Source organism: Staurois parvus, unplaced genomic scaffold (assembly GCF_062004578.1).
Source record: "Staurois parvus isolate SC_StPar_1 unplaced genomic scaffold, SC_StPar_1.0 ptg000537l, whole genome shotgun sequence".
NCBI classification, from domain to species: Eukaryota; Metazoa; Chordata; class Amphibia; order Anura; family Ranidae; genus Staurois; species Staurois parvus.
This window is the reverse complement of record NW_028318333.1, coordinates 466,397-486,462: the sequence shown is the minus strand read 5'-3', so window position 1 is coordinate 486,462 and position 20,066 is coordinate 466,397. Positions and strand designations below refer to the sequence as shown.

The following is a 20,066-nucleotide window of genomic DNA, read 5'->3' as shown; positions in this document are numbered from 1 at the left end:
AGTCTCGCGGGTTCGGCGGAGGTGAAGACCCACACCCGACTCATATGATTCGTGATGACATGCCCCGCTTGTCCATCATTGGCTGCAGGTGGTCACGCAACATCGCTTAGCCCAGTGGTCGGCAAGCCGCAGCTCGCGAGCCACATGCGGCTCTTTACACGCTTTAATGCGGCTCTTGTGTGCCGGGCGCCCGCTCCCCTCCCTCCTCTCGGGCGGCAGGGACTCTGCAGCGTGATCCAAAAAAAAAAAACAGCCAGGGCAGCGCGCTCAAATGCAATGATTGGCCAGTCTCGCTGCCACTCACATCCTGATAGCCAGTGATTGGCTGTCAGGATGTGTGTAGGCGGGGCAGCGTGACGAACGTGAGAGGAGCTAGGCTCCTCTCACAGTCCGCCCTGAAGACCGGAACGGCGCGGGAATATGGCAAGAGGAACGCGCGGAGCAAAGGTAAGTGAATTGACACAGGGGGGACTTGGCTTACTACTTGCTACTTACTTACTACTACTATATAAGGGATGAATTAATATGGGGGATGAATTACTATAGGGGGGATGAATTACTATGGGGGATGAATTACTATATGGGGGATGAATTACTATATGGGGGATGAATTACTATATGGGGGATGAATTACTATATGGGGGATGAATTACTATATGGGGGATGAATTACTATATGGGGGATGAATTACTATGGGGGATGAATTACTATATGGGGGATGAATTACTATGGGGGATGAATTACTATATGGGGGATGAATTACTATATGGGGGATGAATTACTATATGGGGGATGAATTACTATGGGGGATGAATTACTATATGGGGGATGAATTACTATATGGGGGATGAATTACTATATGGGGGATGAATTACTATATGGGGGATAATTTACTATGGGGGATGAATTACTATGGGGGATGAATTACTATATGGGGGATGAATTACTATGGGGGATGAATTACTATAAAACAGTGGTTCTTAACCTGGGTTTGATCGAACCCCAGGGGTTCAGTGAGTCAGTCTCGCGGGTTCGGCAGAGGTGAAGACCCACACCCGACTCATATGATTCGTGCAGTAAATATTCATTATTATGTTTTTGTTTTTGTGTGAAAATCATGTTTTAATAATTTTGTTCTTTGTTCTTAACGGTTTTGTTCATTTTTGTGCACCTATGTATAAATATATACCTATGTTTTGAATTTTAAAAATCATATTTTATTTTTCCAATTAAGAAGGGTTCGGTGAATGCGCATATGAAACTGGTGGGGTTCAGTACCTCCAACAAGGTTAAGAACCACTGCTCTAGTTTGTTTTGCCCTGATACAAATTGAGCTAATCAAATTATTAATGAGTTGTTTAAAGTGGTTTAGTTTTTTTTTTTTTTTTTGGATCTTTCATGTACAGTACAGAATATATCTCAAGCTAAAAACTAAAACTCCTTTGCTGTTTCCTAAGGTACTACCAAGTCAGAAGACAGAGCTGCATTACTGAAAAAATTTAATGAGGAAGGTTCACCAGTCTTCATCTTCTTGCTGAGCACTAGGGCTGGAGGTTTGGGACTGAACCTTCAAGCTGCAGATACAGTCGTTATTTTTGACAGTGACTGGAATCCTCATCAGGTTTTTATCTAATTATTTTTTTATTTTATTTTTTGTTCATTGTCGTGCACTTCTCTCTACTTCTTGACTTTCATCCAACCACTCATTACTTTGCCTTATTAATAATGTAAAAAAAACAATATTGCTGTGAATTTTTTAGTTTAGATTTTTATGTAGTGTCATCTGTATAGCATCATGCAAACCTATCCTGTCTCTATATAGTATTAAAGGTAAGTGTGCTACTTTTGTGTTTACATGGGGAAAATCCTCATCTAATCTAGTAAGATTCCACCCCCGGCAACCCATTGATCTTTCCTTGATACAGGTTTAAATGTAAAGTGCACTGCAGGCTTTTTGCACCCTTTCAGCTTTTGCTGCTACATAGGTATTTTTCCATCTCCCTCTATGCTCTTCCCTTCAGTGTTCACTCTCCCTACCCAACTACAGGTGAAACTCAAAAAATTAGAATATCATGCAAAAGTTCATTTATTTCAGTAATGCAACTTAAAAAGTGAAACTAATATATGAGATAGACTCATTACTTGCAAAGTAAGATAGTTCAAGCCGTGTCTTGTCATAATTGTGATGATTATGGCTTACAGTTCATGAAAACCCCAAATCCACAATCTCAGAAAATTAGAATATTGTGAAAAGGTGCAATATTCTAGGCTCAAAGTGTCCCACTATAATCTGCTAATTAAGCCATAACACCTGCAAAGGGTTCCTGAGCCTTTTAAATGGTCTCTCAGTCTAGTTCAGTAGGAATCACAATCATGGGAAAGACTGCTGACCTGACAGTTGTGCAGAAAACCATCATTGACACCCTCCATAAGGAGGGAAAGCCTCAAAAGGTAATTGCAAAAGAGGTTGGATGTTCCCAAAGTGCTGTATCAAAGCACATTAATAGAAAGTTATGTGGAAGGGAAAAGTGTGGAAGAAAAAGGTGCACAAGCAGCAGGGATGACCGCAGCCTGGAGAGGATTGTCAGGAAAAGGCCATTCAAAAGTGTTGGGGACTTTCACAAGGAGTGGACTGAGGCTGGAGTCAGTGCATCAAGAGCCACCACACGCAGACGGATCCTGGACATGGGCTTCAAATGTCGTATTTCTCTTGTCAAGCCGCTCCTGAACAAAAAACAACGTCAGAAGCGTCTTACCTGGGCTAAAGAAAAACAGGCCTGGTCTGTTGCTCAGTGGTCTAAAGTCCTCTTTTCTGATAACTTTTGCATCTCATTTAGAAACCAAGGACCCAGAGTATGGAGGAAGAATGGAGAGGCACACACTGCAAGATGCTTGAAGTCCAGTGTGAAGTTTCCACAGTCTGTGTTGATTTGGGGAGCCATGTCATCTGCTGGTGTTGGTCCACTGTGCTTCATTAAGTCTAGGGTCAACGCAGCCGTCTACCAGGAGATTTTGGAGCACTTCATGCTTCCTTCCGCAGACTAGCTTTATGGGGATGCTGACTTCATTTTCCAGCAGGACTTGGCACCTGCCCACACTGCCAAAAGCACCAAAACCTGGTTCAATGACCGTGGGATTACTTTGCTTGATTGGCCAGCAAACTCGCTTGACCTCAACCCCATAGAGAATCTATGGGGCATTGCCAAGAGAAAGATGAGAGACATGAGACTGAACAATGCAGAAGAGCTGAAGGCCGCTATTGAAGCATCCTGGTCTTCCATAACACCTCAGCAGTGCCACAGGGTGATAGCTTCCATGTCACACCACATTGAGGCAATATTTGCTGCAAAAGGGGCCCAAACCAAGTACTGAGTACATATGCATGCTTATACTTTTCAGAGGTCCAATATTGTTCTATGTACAATCCTTGTTTTATTGACTGCATGTAATCTAATTGTGGATTTGAGGTTTTCATGAGCTGTAAGCCATAATCATCACAATTATGACAAATCACGGCTTGAACTATCTTTCTTTGCATGTAATGAGTCTATCTCATATATTAGTTTCACCTTTTAAGTTGCATTACTAAAATAAATGAACTTTTGCATGATATTCTAATTTTTCGAGTTTCACCTGTATTCTTTCCAGAAAAGCACCTTCTGTTTACCTGTTCATGGTACGGAAGCTTCGTTCAGCAAAACAACTTTAGATTGTCATGGCTCGTGAAGTTCCTCTGTGTCTCTGCTGCCCTCTTCAGTGTTGATCTTCACCTTATTTTCTCCTTACAGCGTTACAGTCCCTTGTGTGTCTGTTTCCCCTTTTATTTTCATTCTGTGCCCCCATTGTAGTACACAGATTCTGAAAGTGAAGATCATACTTTCAGTTACAGGTACTCATTCACAGCAGACAAAAGTACACATTTAGTCAGAGAAGGCTGTTAGGGAGCACCCAGCTGCAACACTCCAAAGAAATAAGAAACTTTTTAGCCCTGTTTATTAAAACTTTTTCAAGGGCTTTTTGTGATGTGGTAGCTTTATATACTATAGGCAAAGCCATTGCTTTGATGTGTTTAATGTTGAATAATACATGTTGCTTATAGCTACTGATAGATATTCCTGCCCTCTTTTTTGCAAATTTTTACAAATTGCAATAGCTATAGTGTAGTATTTCGGCATAACACAGGCATGCCCCTTTCTAATATTCTCCGTGAGCCCATGTATGAATAGAACAGAACCCTTGTATTTCAAAAGGATATAGTTTTGTGTGTTTCTTTCTCTTATGTTATGGATCACCAGGTTTCAAAAGTGGGAGCATTGTCATAGAGGATGAACATGTTCCCAAGACCTTGGCAAACTGACTTTTATGTTATCATAAGTCATATGTTGCCTTTTAGAGGGGTAGATTGCTGGTATGGGAAGCATGTCCTCCTTCATGTGAGGAGAATAATTTTCCTAGTGTAGAAAATGAGCATATTTTTTTATGTACAGTAAGTTGGTCATACAGAATTGCTTGAAAAGTCAGCTTCATCACCAGCCCTCGAAGGCTAAGTCCGCGTCTTATACAATGTTTCATGTTACACTCATATTTGTTAACATTCCAGTACATTAAGCCCCTCCGCCACCATGATAGATGGGGCATGAGCAGAGTGCACAGAAGAGTCGTCCTCCCTCATGGTTGTATAGTTCAGGTGCACTTCCTTCAGCCAGGTTCGTATCTCTGTATGGACTTCAGGCTGGGGGAACACACTGAGACAGCCTGTGCATTGCACCCATGAAGCACTGATTATGAGTGTATTGCTCTGCAGTTTTTTTTTGTTTTTTTTTTGCAAAATTGCAGTAAATGCATATAATATATTTAAAGTGTTACTAAAGGCAAAGCATTTTTTTTAGTTTTGGGAAGAGTGGAGAGGGATTAGGACACTTGCAAGTTTTTATTGCGATCTGTGCCATCATTAGGGAGATTTGCCCTCTCTATTTGTTCCATTTACCATTATCATAGAAAGTAAAAGAAAACCCCAAATTTTGGATAGTCCCCAGAAAAGTAATAGAGGGAAAACCTTACAATGGGGACACTAGTTTTGGTGACCTGGGGGTCCCCAAGGAATTTCCTTAATTTGTAGGGATTTCCTCTCCTTTCCTTTGTGGCTATGGGACAGGAAGTGAAAGGAAATCTCTGGAACCACAGATGGTGAAAAAAAAAATCTGACAGTGGTTATAACCATCCCTTGCTCTATCCAAAATGGGAAAAAAAAGTTTTGCCTATAGTTCTACTTTTAATTAATTTTTACAAAAGCTGGTCTGTAAAAAATAAGTAATTGAGGCATAATCCCAATTTATATAGTATAACACTGATATATTATCATAATCACTGAGACCGTTTAATGTTAATGTCCTTGAATTTAGATCAGTCATCTGGTTCAGTGTGTGGAATCTTACTTTTATCCATTTTCTGGAAATTGGGATATCTAAGGTGTTTGGTACAAAGTATTGCTGAGTAGAGTCACTGTTGGTGTTGCCTTCCTTTTCTGCTCAGTATAGAGAAATTTGATATTGGTTAGGCTGAGCTTTAGTAGCATGATTGAAATGCAATTAGGGAAGCCTTATACTCTTCCTGAAATTGCTGGAAAGGTTTACAATTTTGCTTGGTAAATAGTGTATAAACTGAATTCCAGCAACACACCATTTAGCAATATTGGGGATAGTAAAGTATTCTGAAAGGTAAGGGTTTAACCAAATTGTTATTTTACAGGGTATTTTAGACAGACATATGTCAGTCATAATAATTTGGTGAGATATTTGTGGGTAATGTTTACATTGCTTTTTAATTTATGTGCATAGGACCTACAAGCACAAGACAGAGCACACAGGATTGGTCAGCAGAACGAAGTGCGCGTGTTGCGTCTTTGCACTGTAAATAGTGTGGAGGAGAAGATTCTTGCAGCCGCTAAGTACAAACTGAATGTTGATCAAAAGGTTATTCAGGCCGGGATGTTTGATCAGAAATCTTCCAGCCATGAAAGGAGAGCATTTCTTCAGGCCATTCTAGAACATGAAGAGCAGAATGAGGTATGTGTTTTTCCTATGCCCTATCACAGGTCAAAGGCAAGTCAAAAAACTACTGATTGATCTTTTTTGTCTCAAAACCTTTTATGGAGAGAAGGGGGTTTATGTGAATATGAATGTTGCAAGTAAAGTAAACCTGTCACAAATATGAGCCCAATTGAAACTGATCATACAGTTAGGAAAATGCATAAACACAGGTTGACTTCAGTAAAACTACATGAAACCATCCAATTTTTACATTGTTGGTTAGACTGAATAAAGACACTAGTCCATCCAATTCAACCTAAGTCTGTGTGTGTGCATGTGAGTGTATTTGTTTATGTCACTATCATTTTCAATGTAGTACATTGTGTTCGCTTAGAAACACATATAAAAGTTTTTTTCAAAAAGTAAAGACCTTTTTACTATGTTTAAAATTGACCCGCTTATCGTCAAAATTCATTGTGTGGCCGTGTGTCTTTAGAGACCTTAGTTTATATAGCTTGCTCCCAATGCTGGTCACCATTTGAAGATTTGTATATTGCTTCTACTCCAGGGAGTTTAATATTGTAGTCATCCTTGATAACGAAGGTCCTCCAGCCTCCTCATTAGCTTTCATTAGCTTTGTTGCCATATTCACTTTAGCTCAAGCACATCCTTCCTGAGGACTGGTGACCTGAACTGGACAGCATACTATGTAAGTGTCCAAATCAGAGTTTGATAAAGTGATACAATTAATTTTATCTCTTGGGTAAATACACTTTTAAATTCATACCCTAAATTTGCATACGTTACTCCATTTACAACTAGTTGCCGTCTTGGCTTCCCACATCAATTCCAGTAGGGTTTTTTTTTGTTCTTTAATTAAGTAAAGTTGCCCTTCATTGACAGGGCTAGTTGTATACATTGTCAGAATAAATTGTGTTGTGCAGCAGTGTTGCATCACTGCCTTTGCAAACCTATCATATACAGTAGACTACATATTACGTTTTGGTGTGAGATCTCAGAATTAGCTTAAAATGTATCTGAAGCCAAAACTTGTTTTGTCTTTTGGATCGGGTGGTGATGGGTTAAAACCTCTGTCAGGATTTTATTGATAATGTAGAAGAAATCCAGCATGCTGGGTTCTGATTAACTGCTTTACAGGAGTTCCATAGCACAGCTGCAGTAACTAGAACTCGTGCTGATTGTCCTCTACATTAGATTTGGTGGGGTGTCATGGTTTGCTGAGAACCCTTCTGTACACCAATGAGGTGAATGTTTAAAACAGTTTGTTTTCATTTAGATTTTTTTTAGTGCTAGGTAGGTCAATTGTTAGGGAGCTTTAATCTCCAAATTTGTATTGACAGCTGTCATTTGAAGTCAAAAGAAGGAGAGTATAACATTTTGAGTTGTCACCAGAAGAAAAACGGAATCTTCCAATGGTGCCACTTATTTCTGTAACAACTGCCTGAGAGGGTAATTTACATGACTTGGGAAAGATTTACTCTCACTTTTTTATCTAGTCTCCGGGACATGAAGTAAAGGTAACTCTCTCTCAATTGAAACACAGATGCCCAAAAAAAAAACAAAAACCTGACAGGTTTAACCAATACCTACTCTATCCAAATACTTTTGAGTGTAGAATAGTGATAACAACATTAAAAGAGAAACTATGAAGGTTTTTGTTTTTTTTATATATATTGTATATGAGTTGATTAGCTTAAAATAAGTTTTCCTTTCCCTAAGCATGTAAAATTAGGGATGCTTGCATAATGTGCTCCATCAGCTTTTTCTCTGCAGTCTGCAGCTAACCCTCACCTTCATATCTAACCATTCCCTTTGACCACTGTTGTATGTGGTAAGAATTAACACAGATTTTACAGCAGGCAGAGATGTCTTTGCCTGCAGGCTGTAATTGACAGCCTGGTCTCACCTTTTCTATTCAATGCCTGGGGCAAGGTGGTGGCTCCCAATGAGGGGAAAGCTAGGACTCTGGTGACTGTTTCTAAGCATATTTGGCAGTAGTTTCCTTGAAAAACGGTAAAGGATTGATTTCATCTACATAATCTTATAAATTAGTATTAATGTTTGATGAACCTTGTCTCTGTGTTTAAAATTGTAAATGCATGTGTATGTAGATCCAGTACATGTACAGGCTATAGGTATTGCCCAGTAATATTGTGCTGTAACTGTGCTTCATATTTTTTGCTCTCTATGCAAGTCTCAACTGTGGCCCCTGACATCACCAAAAGGACACAATATTCATATCTATATATCTATACACACACACACATTATGTACACACAGTGGGTATAGAAAAGAATCCCCGCGCCCCCCCCCCCCTTAAAATTAAATTTTGTTGCTTTGCAGCCTAAAAGGAAGACACAGACACAGTTTTTTTCTGTATATCAGTAACATTTTCAAATTTTCAAAAACAGAATCACTGAGTTGGAAAAAGGATCTCCCCCTTGTGTCAATATTTTGTTGAACCACCTTTTGCTTTAATTACAGCCTTTAGTCTGTTGGGATATGTCTCTTCTAACTTTGCACATCTAGACTTTGCAATATTTGCCCACTCTTCTTTTCAGAACTGCTCAAGTTCAGTTACATTTGATGGTGATCGTTTTGTGGATTGCAGTCTTCAAATCATTCCACAGATTTTCAATGGGGTTTAAGTCAGGGCTGTGACTCGGCCATGCAAGGACGTTCACCTTTTTCTCCTTCAACCACTGTGTGGTTATTTTGGATGTGTGCTTTGGGTCATTGTCGTCATGTTGGAAGGTAAACCTTCTTCCTTTGACAACTTTCCGGCAGAGGGCAGCAGATTTTTCACAAGAATTTGATGGTATTTTGCCGCATCTATTTTTCCTTCTGTCCTGACAAGTTCTCATGTCCCTTCTGCAGAAAAACACCCCCATAACAGGATACCACCTCCATACTTTACTGTAGGAATGCCGTTATTTGGATAGTGAGCTGTATTGGATTTCCGCCAGACATATTGTTTGGTGTTGAGGCCAAACAATTTAATTTTAGTGTCATCTGACTATAGCACCTTTTTCCACATGGATTCAGAATCTTCAAAGTGCGTTTTGGCAAAGCTCAGTCGTGACTGCATGTGGCCTTTCTTCAGGAGCGGCTTTTTTCTTGCAACCCTCACAAGCCACATTTTAGAGAATTTGCGATGTTGCCACATGTACACAATGACCACTCTTTGTCATAAGTTCCTGCAACTGGTTCAGAGTTGCTGTAGGCCTCCTGGTATCCTCTCTGACCAGTTTCTTCCTGACTCTTTCAGTTTGGAGCGATGTCCTGATCCAGGGATGGTCTGTGTTGTACCCAATACCTTTCACATTTAATAGACTTCAATGTGCTTCTAGACATTGATAAAGCCTTTGAAATTTCTTTTGTAACCATCTCCTGAATTGTGCCTGTCTATTGACTAACTTTATTCCAGGGATCTTTTGACAGTGCCTTGCCGCTAATAGTTGATAGTTTGCTTCAGTTAAACTACCAGAGACTGAAATACTCCAGGAAAGCTCCTTTCATGGTGAGCTAATCAAAATGACCATTGGAAAAGTGATTAGCTACACCTGATTGAGTTTACAAGTCATTTTTAGGAGGGGGGTGATCCTTTTTCCAACTCGGTGGTGCTGTTTTTGCATTGTTTTTTTGTCTGACATGTTGGTGTTCTGTCTGCAACTTGAATGTTATAAGTTGCACTTACATAAATACAGCTGGATAAAACAAAAACTGTGTCCGTCTTCCTTTCAGGCTGCAAAGCATGCAAACAACAAAATGTGATTAAAGAGGGGTGATTCTTTTCTATGCCCACTTTGTGTGTGCATATATATGTTTGTGTGTGTGTGTGTGTATGTATGTATATATATATATATATATATATATATATATATATTCATTCAGGTAAAGTAGGTACATGATCCATACATACAGAGAAACCAAAACAAATAAGTTCAGAAATTAAGTTATGTGTAACAAAATGGAATGGCACAGGGAAAAAGTATTGAACACACTAACTGAAACCCCTTTTGGCAATGACAGATTTAAGACGCCTCCTGTATGGAGAAACTAGTCGCATGCATTGCTTAGGTGTGATTTTGGCCCATTCTTCCATACAAACAGTCTGCAAATCTTGCCGGTTCCGTGAGCCTCTTCTGTGAACTCTGGTCTTTAGTCCTTTTCATAGATTTTCTATTGGATTCCAGTCAGGTGATTGGCTGGGCCATTCTATCAGCTTTATTTTCTTTCTTTGAAACCAATTGAGAGTTTCCTTGGCTTTTTGTTTGGGATCATTGTCTTGCTGAAATGTCCACCCTCTTTCATCTTTATCATCCTGGTAGATGGCAGCAGATTTTTATCAAGAATGTCTTAGTACATTTTTCCATTCATCCTCCCTTCAACAATACGAAGTTTGCCAGTATTGTATGCTGAAAAACAGCCCCACACCATGATGTCCCCACCTGCAAACTTCACTATTGGTATTTTGTTTTTGGGGTGATGTGTAGTGCCATTTTGACCTCCAAACATGGTGTGTATTATGGCATGCAAAGAGTTCAATTTTGGTCTCATTTGACCAGACTATAGTCTCCCACTATTTCAAAGGCTTGTCTAAATGTTGTACAGCAAACTTTAAACGAGCTTCAATATGCTTTTTCTTGATCAATGGAGTCTTGTGTGGTGAACATGCATACATGCCATGGCAGCTGAGTGCATTACCTATTGTTTTCTTTGAAACAATTTTAGCTGCTAATTCCAGGTCTTTCTGAAGCTCTCCCCAAGTGGTCCTTGGCTCTTGGACAACTCTTCTGATAATTCTTTTCACTCCTCTGTCAGAAATCTTGCAAGTAGCACCTGGTCCTGGCCAGTTTATGGTGAAATTAGGTTCTTTCCATTTCCAGATTATGGCCCCAGTGCTCACTGGATCATTCAGAAGTTTAAAAATCCTTCTGTAATCAATGCCATCAATATGTTTGTGAAGGTCTTGAGAGAGCTCTTTTCTTTTACCCATCATGAGGTATTTCTTGTGTGACACCTTGGTAATGAGACAATTTTTATAGGCCATCAGTTGAGACTGAACCAGCTAATATTAATTTGCACTGACAAGGGGCAGGATTTCTTTCTAATTATTGATATAATAATTTGGTGTCTTGGCTTTCCATGCCTTTTTTGTGCCTCCCTTTCTTTGTGTGTTCAATACTTTTTCCCTGTGTCATTCCATTTTAATACACATAACTTAATTTCTGAACTGCTTTGTTTTGGTTCCTTTGTATGTAAGGATTGCATGGGTTGTTACCAATATGTGGTGAAAATTTCATGTCAATAGAACATTTAGAAATATATACCTAGAAAAATGGTGACATGTTCAGTAATTATTTTACCTGCTGTGTGTATATATGTGTGTGTGTATGCATGTATGTGTGTGTATGTATATGTGTGTATGTGTATATATATATATATATATATATATATATATATATATATGAGTGAGGAACAGAAGTAATTGAACACCCTGCGATTTTGCAAGTTCTCCCACTTAGAAATCATGGAGGGGTCTGAAATTCCCACTCTGAGAGACAGAATTAAAAAAAAAAATTCAGGAAATCACATTGTATGATTTTTAAAGAATTTATTTGTCTTACACTGCTGAAGTATTTGAACACCTGAGAAAATCAGTGTTAATATTTGGTACAGAAGCCTTTGTTTGCAATTACAGAGGTCAAACGTTTCCTGTAGTTCTTGACCAGGTTTGCACACACTGCAACAGGGATTTTGGCCCACTCCTCCACACAGATCTCCTCTAGATCTGTCAGGTTTCGGGGCTGTCGCTGAGCAACATGGATTTTCAGTTCCCTCCAAAGATTTTCGATTGGATTTAGGTCTGGAGACTGGCTAGGCCACTCCAGAACCTTGATATGCTTCTTACGGAGCCACTCCTCGGTTATTCTGGCTGTGTGCTTTGGGTCGTTGTCATGTTGGCAGACCCAGCCACGACCCATCTTCAATGCTCTGACTGAGGGAAGGAGGTTGTTGCTCAAAATCTCACAATAAATGGCCCCATTCATCCTCTCCTTAATACAGTCCACTCGTCCTGTCCCCTTCGCAGAAAAGCACCTCCAAAGTATGATGTTGCCACCCCCATGCTTCACAGTAGGGATGGTGTTCTTGGGATGCAACTCATCCTTCTTTTTCCTCCAAACACGATGAGTGAAGTTTAGACTAAAAAGTTCTACTTTGGTCTCATCTGACCACATGACTTTCTCCCATGCCTCCTCTGGATCATCCAGATGGTCATTGGCAAACTTCAGACTGGCCTGGACATGTGATGACTTGAGCAGGGGAACCTTCTGTGCATTGCATGATTTGAAACCATGACGGCGTAGTGTTCTACCGACAGTGACCTTTGAAACTGTGGTCCCAGCTCTCTTCATGTCATTGACCAGCTCCTCCCTTGTAGTTCTGGGCTGATTCCTCACCTTTCTTATCAGTGATACCCCACGAGGTGAGATCTTGCATGGAGCCCCAGTCTGAGGGAGACTGACAGTTGTCTTCAGCCTCTTCCATTTTCTAACAATTGCTCCAACAGTTGATCTATTTTCACCAAGCTGCTTGGCAATTGCCCCTGTAGCCCTTTTCAGCCTTGTGGAGGTTGTCTCTGGTGTCTTTTGACAGCTCTTTGGTCTTTCCCATGGTAGTAGTTGGTGTCTGACTGACTGTGGGGTGAACAGGTGTCTTTAAAGAGCTCAGACAGGTGCTACTAAGTTAGATTAATGAGTGGAGTAGAGGTGGACTTTTTAAAGGCACAGTAACATGTCTTTGAGAGCCAGAATTCTTGCTGTTTCTTAGGTGTTCAAATACTTATGTTCAGCAGTGCAAGACAAATAAATTATTTTTTTAAATTCTGTCTCTCAGAGTGGGAATGCACCTACAATGTGAATTTCAGACCTCTCCATGATTTCTAAGTGGGAGAACTTGCAAAATCACAGGGTGTTCAAATACTTCTGTTCCTCACTGTGTGTGTACAGTGGGGATCGAAAGTTTGGGCACCCCAGCTAAAAATTTGTATTAATGTGCATAAAAAAGCCAAGGAAAGATGGAAAAATCTCCAAAAGGCATCAAATTACAGATTAGACATTCTTTTAATATGTCAACAAAAGTTAGATTTTATTTCCATCATTTACACTTTCAAAATAACAGAAAACAAAAAAATGGCGTCTGCAAAAGTTTGGGCACCCTGCAGAATTTATAGCATGCACTGCCCCCTTTGCAAAGCTGAGACCTGCCAGTGTCATGGATTGTTCTCAATCATCGTCTGGGAAGACCAGGTGATGTCAATCTCAAAGGTTTTAAATGCCCAGACTCATCTGACCTTGCCCCAACAATCAGCACCATGGGTTCTTCTAAGCAGTTGTCTAGAAAACTGAAACTGAAAATAGTTGACGCTCACAAAGCTGGAGAAGGCTATAAGAAGATAGCAAAGCATTTTCAGATGTCAATATCCTCTGTTTGGAATGTAATTAAGAAATGGCAGTCATCAGGAACAGTGGAAGTTAAAGCAAGAACTGGAAGACCAAGAAAAATATCAGACAGAACAGCTCGCAGGATTGTGAGAAAAACAATTCAAAACCCACGTTTGACTGCACGATCCCTCCAGAAAGATCTGGCAGACACTGGAGTTGTGGTACACTATTCCACTATAAAGAGATACTTGTACAAATATGGTCTTCATGGAAGAGTCATCAGAAGAAAACCTCTTCTACGTCCTCACCACAAAAATCATCGTTTGAACTTTGCAAATGAACATATAGACAAGCCTGATGCATTTTGGAAACAAGTTCTGTGGACCGATGAGGTTAAAATTTAACTTTTTGGCCGGAATGAGCAAAGGTACGTTTGGAGAAGAAGGGACACAGAATTTAATGAAAAGAACCTCTGTCCAACTGTTAAGCATGGGGTTGGATCAATCATGCTTTGGGGTTGTGTTGCAGCCAGTGGCACAGGGAACATCTCACGAGTAGAAGGAAAAATGGATTCAATAAAATTTCAGCAAATTTTGGATGGTAACTTGATGCCATCTGTGAAAAAGCTGAAATTAAAGAGAGGATGGCTTCTACAAATGGATAATGATCCTAAACACACCTCGAAATCCACGGGGGATTACATCAAGAGATGTAAACTGAAGGTTTTGCCATGGCCTTCACAATCTCCTGACCTCAACATAATTGAAAATCTATGGATAGACCTTAAAAGAGCAGTGCGTGACAGACAGCCCAGAAACCTCAAAGAACTGGAAGACTTTTGTAAGGAAGAATGGGCAAAGATACCTCAAACAAGAATTGAAAGACTCTTGGCTGGCTACAAAAAGTGTTTACAAGCTGTGATACTTGCCAAAGGGGGCAGTACAAGATATTAACTCTGCAGGGTGCCCAAACTTTTGCAGACCCCATTTTTTTGTTTTCTGTTATTTTGAAAGTGTAAATGATAGAAATAAAATCTAACTTTTGTTGACATATTATAAGAATGTCTAATCTGTAATTTGATGCCTTTTGGAGATTTTTCCATCTTTCCGTGGCTTCTTTATGCACATTAATACAAATTTTTAGCTGGGGTGCCCAAACTTTCGATCCCCACTGTATGTGTGTGTGTATGTATACGTGTATATATATATAATATATATATATATATATATATATATATATATATATATATATATATATATATATATATATATATATATATATATATATATATATATATATAGACACACACACACACATAATGTTACATACTTGGGTATAATGCTACATAATGCTTGGGTTTAGGTTTGAAATTACATGTAATTTATTTTGTAGGTTCAGCTTACCGAGTCAGGTTCTGTTTTTGAAGTTGTATACAATCATGACACAAGCACTCGTCTTACAAATATTAGATCACATATCAAATAAAAATATTAAATATTTGATCAAAAGACATTTCCAACTCTTCCCATGTGGGTTTCTTGCTATATGAAGAAATGTTGACAAAGTTATTTCTCACATCACTACATGTTATGGATTGCATCCCTTTCGAATTTAAGGGTAATGCTCCACAGAGCTTTGCTCAGGGGTGTACCTACAGGGGTCGCAATTGCAACCCAGTCCCCCTGTACACCTGGATAGGAGGAGTGCTGAATTCCTGTAGGAGGGAGAAGAGGAGAAGCAGGCATTCAGCAGCTGCAGGAGGAAGATTGAGAGATTGGTTCCTCTATTTGCAGCTGCTCCTCCTATTCAGCTTCTTTCTGCCATGTGTCATTTACCGGTCCCTTCCTTTTCTGTACCGATCCACCAGCTAGAAAAAAAATGTTAAAAAAACAAACAAAATTAAAAAATTAATGACACTAGTGGCAGAACTACCAGGGTCGCAAAGTTTGCTCTTCTGACCGGGCCCCGGCGTTCATCCTCCGGTTTGGTGTCATGGGAGCCTTCATGGTTTTTTGCATCGGGGCCCTGATGGGTCTCGTTACACTACTGGCTTTGCTCAGTACAGTAGATAAGACTGTGAAAAGGGTTTGATTGCACTTTTTCTATTAAATATGAGATCTTTTTAAAGACAATTCAAAGCAATTTCTGGACACTACATGTAAACCGCAGTAAGTGGGATATTTTTAAAATGCACCGTAGGAGCTCACCTAGGTGAAAACTGGATCATTGGGTATAATTAATTGTCCAAAACTTTCCTTGTCCTTTTTTTGTTGTACAACTTTGGAAGTGTTAAAGCACAGAGTTATAAATGGGTCCTTAGATGCCATCCCACTGCAGACAGCAAAAAAAAGCATTGGTAGCAAAGCAATATGATCTAGCAACCTGTCCCATCCAGGCATGAAACCTGCACAGTTCTAATGCTATGGAAGTCCACTGTCACATTGAATCATGGTTAGAGTTCTTATTTAGAGTGAACCTATAACAATAGAAGGTATCGGATATTCTGCTTCTGACTTGTTTTTTTAAGTTTACAGCTTTGTGGCTATCATCTTGCTCCTAGTTTTTCTACCAAGTGGGTCACTGACCTGAAATTAGCATGCAGCGAATGAACTCTGAAAAGTCTGGACCCTTTTCCCACATACTAGTCTTAGGTCAGTGACTAATTAGGTAATCAGTATGACAGCCCAGGAGCATGCATCTTAAGAAAACAAAGAGCAGAGACAGGTGCCATTCAGTATCCTTAAAGGGGGGGCACAGTTGCCTTGCAGCAATAATCAGTTTAAATATGTGTGGCATCTGTCAGTATTTTCTGCCTTGTTATTTTGCTATTAATACCTGACTTGACACATCAGAAGAAATCAAGCTCATATTTGAGAAATGTGCAAGCTACTATTTCCAATGAGTAATGGAATGAAGAGTTTCCACCAGGAATGAACAGAGATTACAGATATACAAGTTTTCTCACTGTATGGGTATTATGTTTTTGTGCTCCTCAAATATAAAAGACTAGTTCCATTTGAATTGTTCTATAAAGAGGGGAAAGTAATTGTACCTGTTTTTGTTGTGTTTCCAAAATCTAACTCTTTCATATCGTTCGTTTCTTACAATAGGGGGACAAAAACAAGTAGGGCTTAGAAGGTAAAGGGGGGATAAGGAAAACTGAAAGGTGGCAAATCGTAACGGAGACCATGTCTGTTTCCTTAGCCGAGTGTGTCCCCATAATGCATCTTCTTAGGTAAAAGGTCTATCTTAATTGTGCTGCACACAGGTTTGTACCTTAAGGTGATTGGACAATGGCAAGCTTGAGGACATGCCCCCTGGGGCTCCTTGCCTATGTCCCTACTCCACTCAGTGAGTCCTCAGTTTTTTGCTAGAGAAATAAGCTTCACTAGATTGTTTGTTTTTTTTCTTTCCAAGAATTTTGCAATCACCCCCCCCCCCCCACCACTATCTTCTACTGCCTACACAGAAGTTTGGTATCCAGATTGGTGCAACCTTGGTAAAATCTTGGGAGCCATAACTGAATCCCCATGCTATGAGGAGTTGCTTTGAGCACTGGATCCCTTGTGAGAAGCTCACCTTGGCACTTGGTGCAATGCTTTTGAGTTAGCAACAGGGTTCTATACAAGTCCAGGGTCGTGGTCCATAACTATCATCCCTTTTCACCACGCCGAGTGAATTCTGGACTTTAAATGCAGTACCTTATTGTGGACTGGTATCACTGATTAGTTACTGATTGTGCTTGAAATGTATTCACTTCGCAGTGCACATTTTTCAAATTCAACCACTCAAAGCTCAGTTTCAGGTGAATGACTAAGTGTTACATCAACCTCAACAGAAGTTAGACCCTGATATGCCCGTCCTAGAAGAGGCAGAATCAGAAGGGAATGAAGATTCTGTTGAGGCAGTATTGAAGTGAGCTGTGAAAGATTTATCTCCCTCACATTGTCACTATAGTGAAAAGAGCACTTCACGCAGCATGCTTGTTAATGTCGATAAGCTCATTGCCACTGTCCGTACCAGTCTTGGCATTCTGAAAATTGACACTCCCCTATCTTGTCATTCCCCTTTTGGCAAAAACTTGCAAAACATTCTCTGTTCATGAACAGGTTGAATGTGCAGTCTGTAACGATTGGGTCATTCCTGAAAGGCTTTTCACTCTGTCCAAAAAATGTTTAAACTGTATCCAGTGGAAAGAGTTTGCAAAAAAGTGGGCTATTCCTGTGGTTGATCTCTGTCATCTCTGTCCTAAACAAACCTCTCACTGTACCTATTTGAAAGATTTCTAACCTGGCAGGCCTAACCTTGAAAGCAGCTCTCACTGCAGTTATGTATGTCAAACTGGAGCTAACTACACTGTGTGCACAGTTATTAGGCAAGTTGTATTTTTGAGGATTAATTTCTTTATTGAACAACTACAGTTCTCTTGGTACATCCAAAATGTTAATAAACCTCAAACTTGAATATTATTTAAAAAAGAAAAAGTGAGTTTTTGGCTTTCTTAAGAGAATATCTGTGTGAACAATTATTGGGCAACTATTAGTGTGCAGAATTATTATGCAACTAAATAAAAAAACTGAAAATGTTCCAATCTCACTTATTTATTTTTATCTGTTAAAGTGAGAATAATACATTTTATTATGATTATACAGGATTTATATTATGCCAACAGTTTGCTCAGCACTTTACAATATAAAGGGAGACAATACAGTTCAATATAAGAGGGTTAGGAGAGCCCTGCTCCTTAGCGCTTACAATCTAAGAGGGAGGGGCTAGTGGTACAAAAGGTAATAACTGTGGGGGATGAACTGATAGGAGAAATAGAAGATTTGGTAATTAGCTGAAAGCAGGATAAGCTTCCATGAAGAGAGAGGTTTTCAGAGATCGCCTAGAAGTGGGCAGAGTAGGCGATAGTCGGATAGATTGGGGTAGAGAGTTCCAGAGGATGGGGGAGGCTCTGGAGATGTCCTGGAGACAAGCATGGGAGGAGGAGACAAGGGAGCTAGATAGCAGGAGGTTGTGGGAGGAGCGGAGAGGACAGTTTGGGTGATATTTGGAGACAAGATTGATGATGTAATTTTGGGCAGAGGTATAAATGGCAGAGAGGGATGGCAGATATGGAATGGTTGGTAAGGTGGATGAGTCTGGCAGCAGCATTCATGATAGACTGAAGAGGGGATAGCCTGCGATTAGGTAGGCCAATGAGGAGGAATTTACAATAGTCAAGGCGAGAGATAACAAGAAAGTGAATAAGTTGTTTAGTGGTTTCCATGGTTAAAAACATGCTTATCTTGGAGATGATGCTGAAGTGAAGTTTACAAGATTTGTACAGTGATTGGATATGGGGCTGAAAGGACAGATGGGAGTCCAGGATTACACCTAGTACCCTGGCATGAGGGGAGGGAGTGATGGTAATATTATTGATCTTGATGGAGAAGTCAGGGTGGCACGGGCTGGAGGGAATAGTATGAACTCCATTTTAGAAAGATTTAGTTTGAGGAAGTGGAGTGAGATCCATGCTGATATGTCACTTAGTAGGTTAGTAATGCGAGAGGAAACCGAAGGTGTGAGGCGAGGAGTAGAAAAATAGAATTGTGTGTCATCAGCATAGAGATGTTTCTTAAAGCCATGGAAGTTTATCAAGTGACCAAGGGAGGAGGTGTAGATGAAGAGAAGCGGTCCAAGGACAGAACCTTAAGGGATTCCTACAGAAATAGGAAGTAGAGAGGAGGAAACAGAGTTATAGGTAACACTGAAGGAGCGCTGCGATAGGTAAGAGGAGATCCAGGAGTGAGCAAAGTTTCGCAGGCCAAGAGAGTGGAGTTTTTTGAGGAGGAGGGGATGGTCAACAGTATCAAAAACTGCAGAGAGGTAAAGTAGTAAGAGTATGGAGTAGTGGCCATTGATTTTAGCAGTTAGGAAATTATTAGTGTATTCTAGCGGGGCAGTTTCAGTGGAGTGAGTGAAAGCCAGACTGTAAAGCGTCAAGAAGGTTGTTATTAGTGAGGTAGGAGCCTAAGCGATTGTAGAATAAGCGTTCTAAGAGTTTAGAGGTAAACTGGAACGGGGAGATGTTCAGGTTGGTGGGGTCCAGTGAGGGCTTTTTAAATATGGGAGTGATCTGTGCATGCTTTAGAGGGGAGGGAAAAGCACCAGTAGAGAGGCAGAGATTAAAGATGTGAGTGAGTGAGGGAGCAAAGAATAGAAGAGGATGACCCTAGTTGTGATGTAACAGAATCCAGGAAGCAGGTGGTTGAGATGGGCTTCTGAGAAAACTTTAGTGGGCTCTTCAGTAATAGCAAGGTCAAAAGAGGAAAGTGTTGAGGGAGGTTTAGTATAAGGTATGTTAAGTGGGATAGATGTCTGTGTAGAAGAGATGCCCCTACGAATTGCATCAGTCTTGTTTTTGAAATGGTTTGCAATCTCGTAAACACTGAGTGAGTTACTGGGTGGCGATGGAGAGAGTAGAGAGTTAAAAGTAGAAAAGAGACGTCAAGGACTGGATGAAAAGGTATTAATAAGAGTGGCAAAGTAGGCTTGTTTGGGAGCATGAAGGGAGGAATTTTAT

General features: G+C 40.1%; 1 protein-coding gene across 1 annotated transcript in view; it reads left to right on the top strand.

Moving 5' to 3' along the window:
* Positions 1-20,066, top strand: part of LOC149451490 (SWI/SNF-related matrix-associated actin-dependent regulator of chromatin subfamily A member 2-like) — a 191,083-nt gene that overhangs the window by 62,664 nt on the left and 108,353 nt on the right. The window contains exons 12-13 of the mRNA XM_089690612.1: positions 1,458-1,621; positions 5,838-6,065. Coding sequence (XP_089546738.1) covers positions 1,458-1,621; positions 5,838-6,065 — 392 coding nt within the window. The remainder of the gene's footprint in view (positions 1-1,457; positions 1,622-5,837; positions 6,066-20,066) is intronic.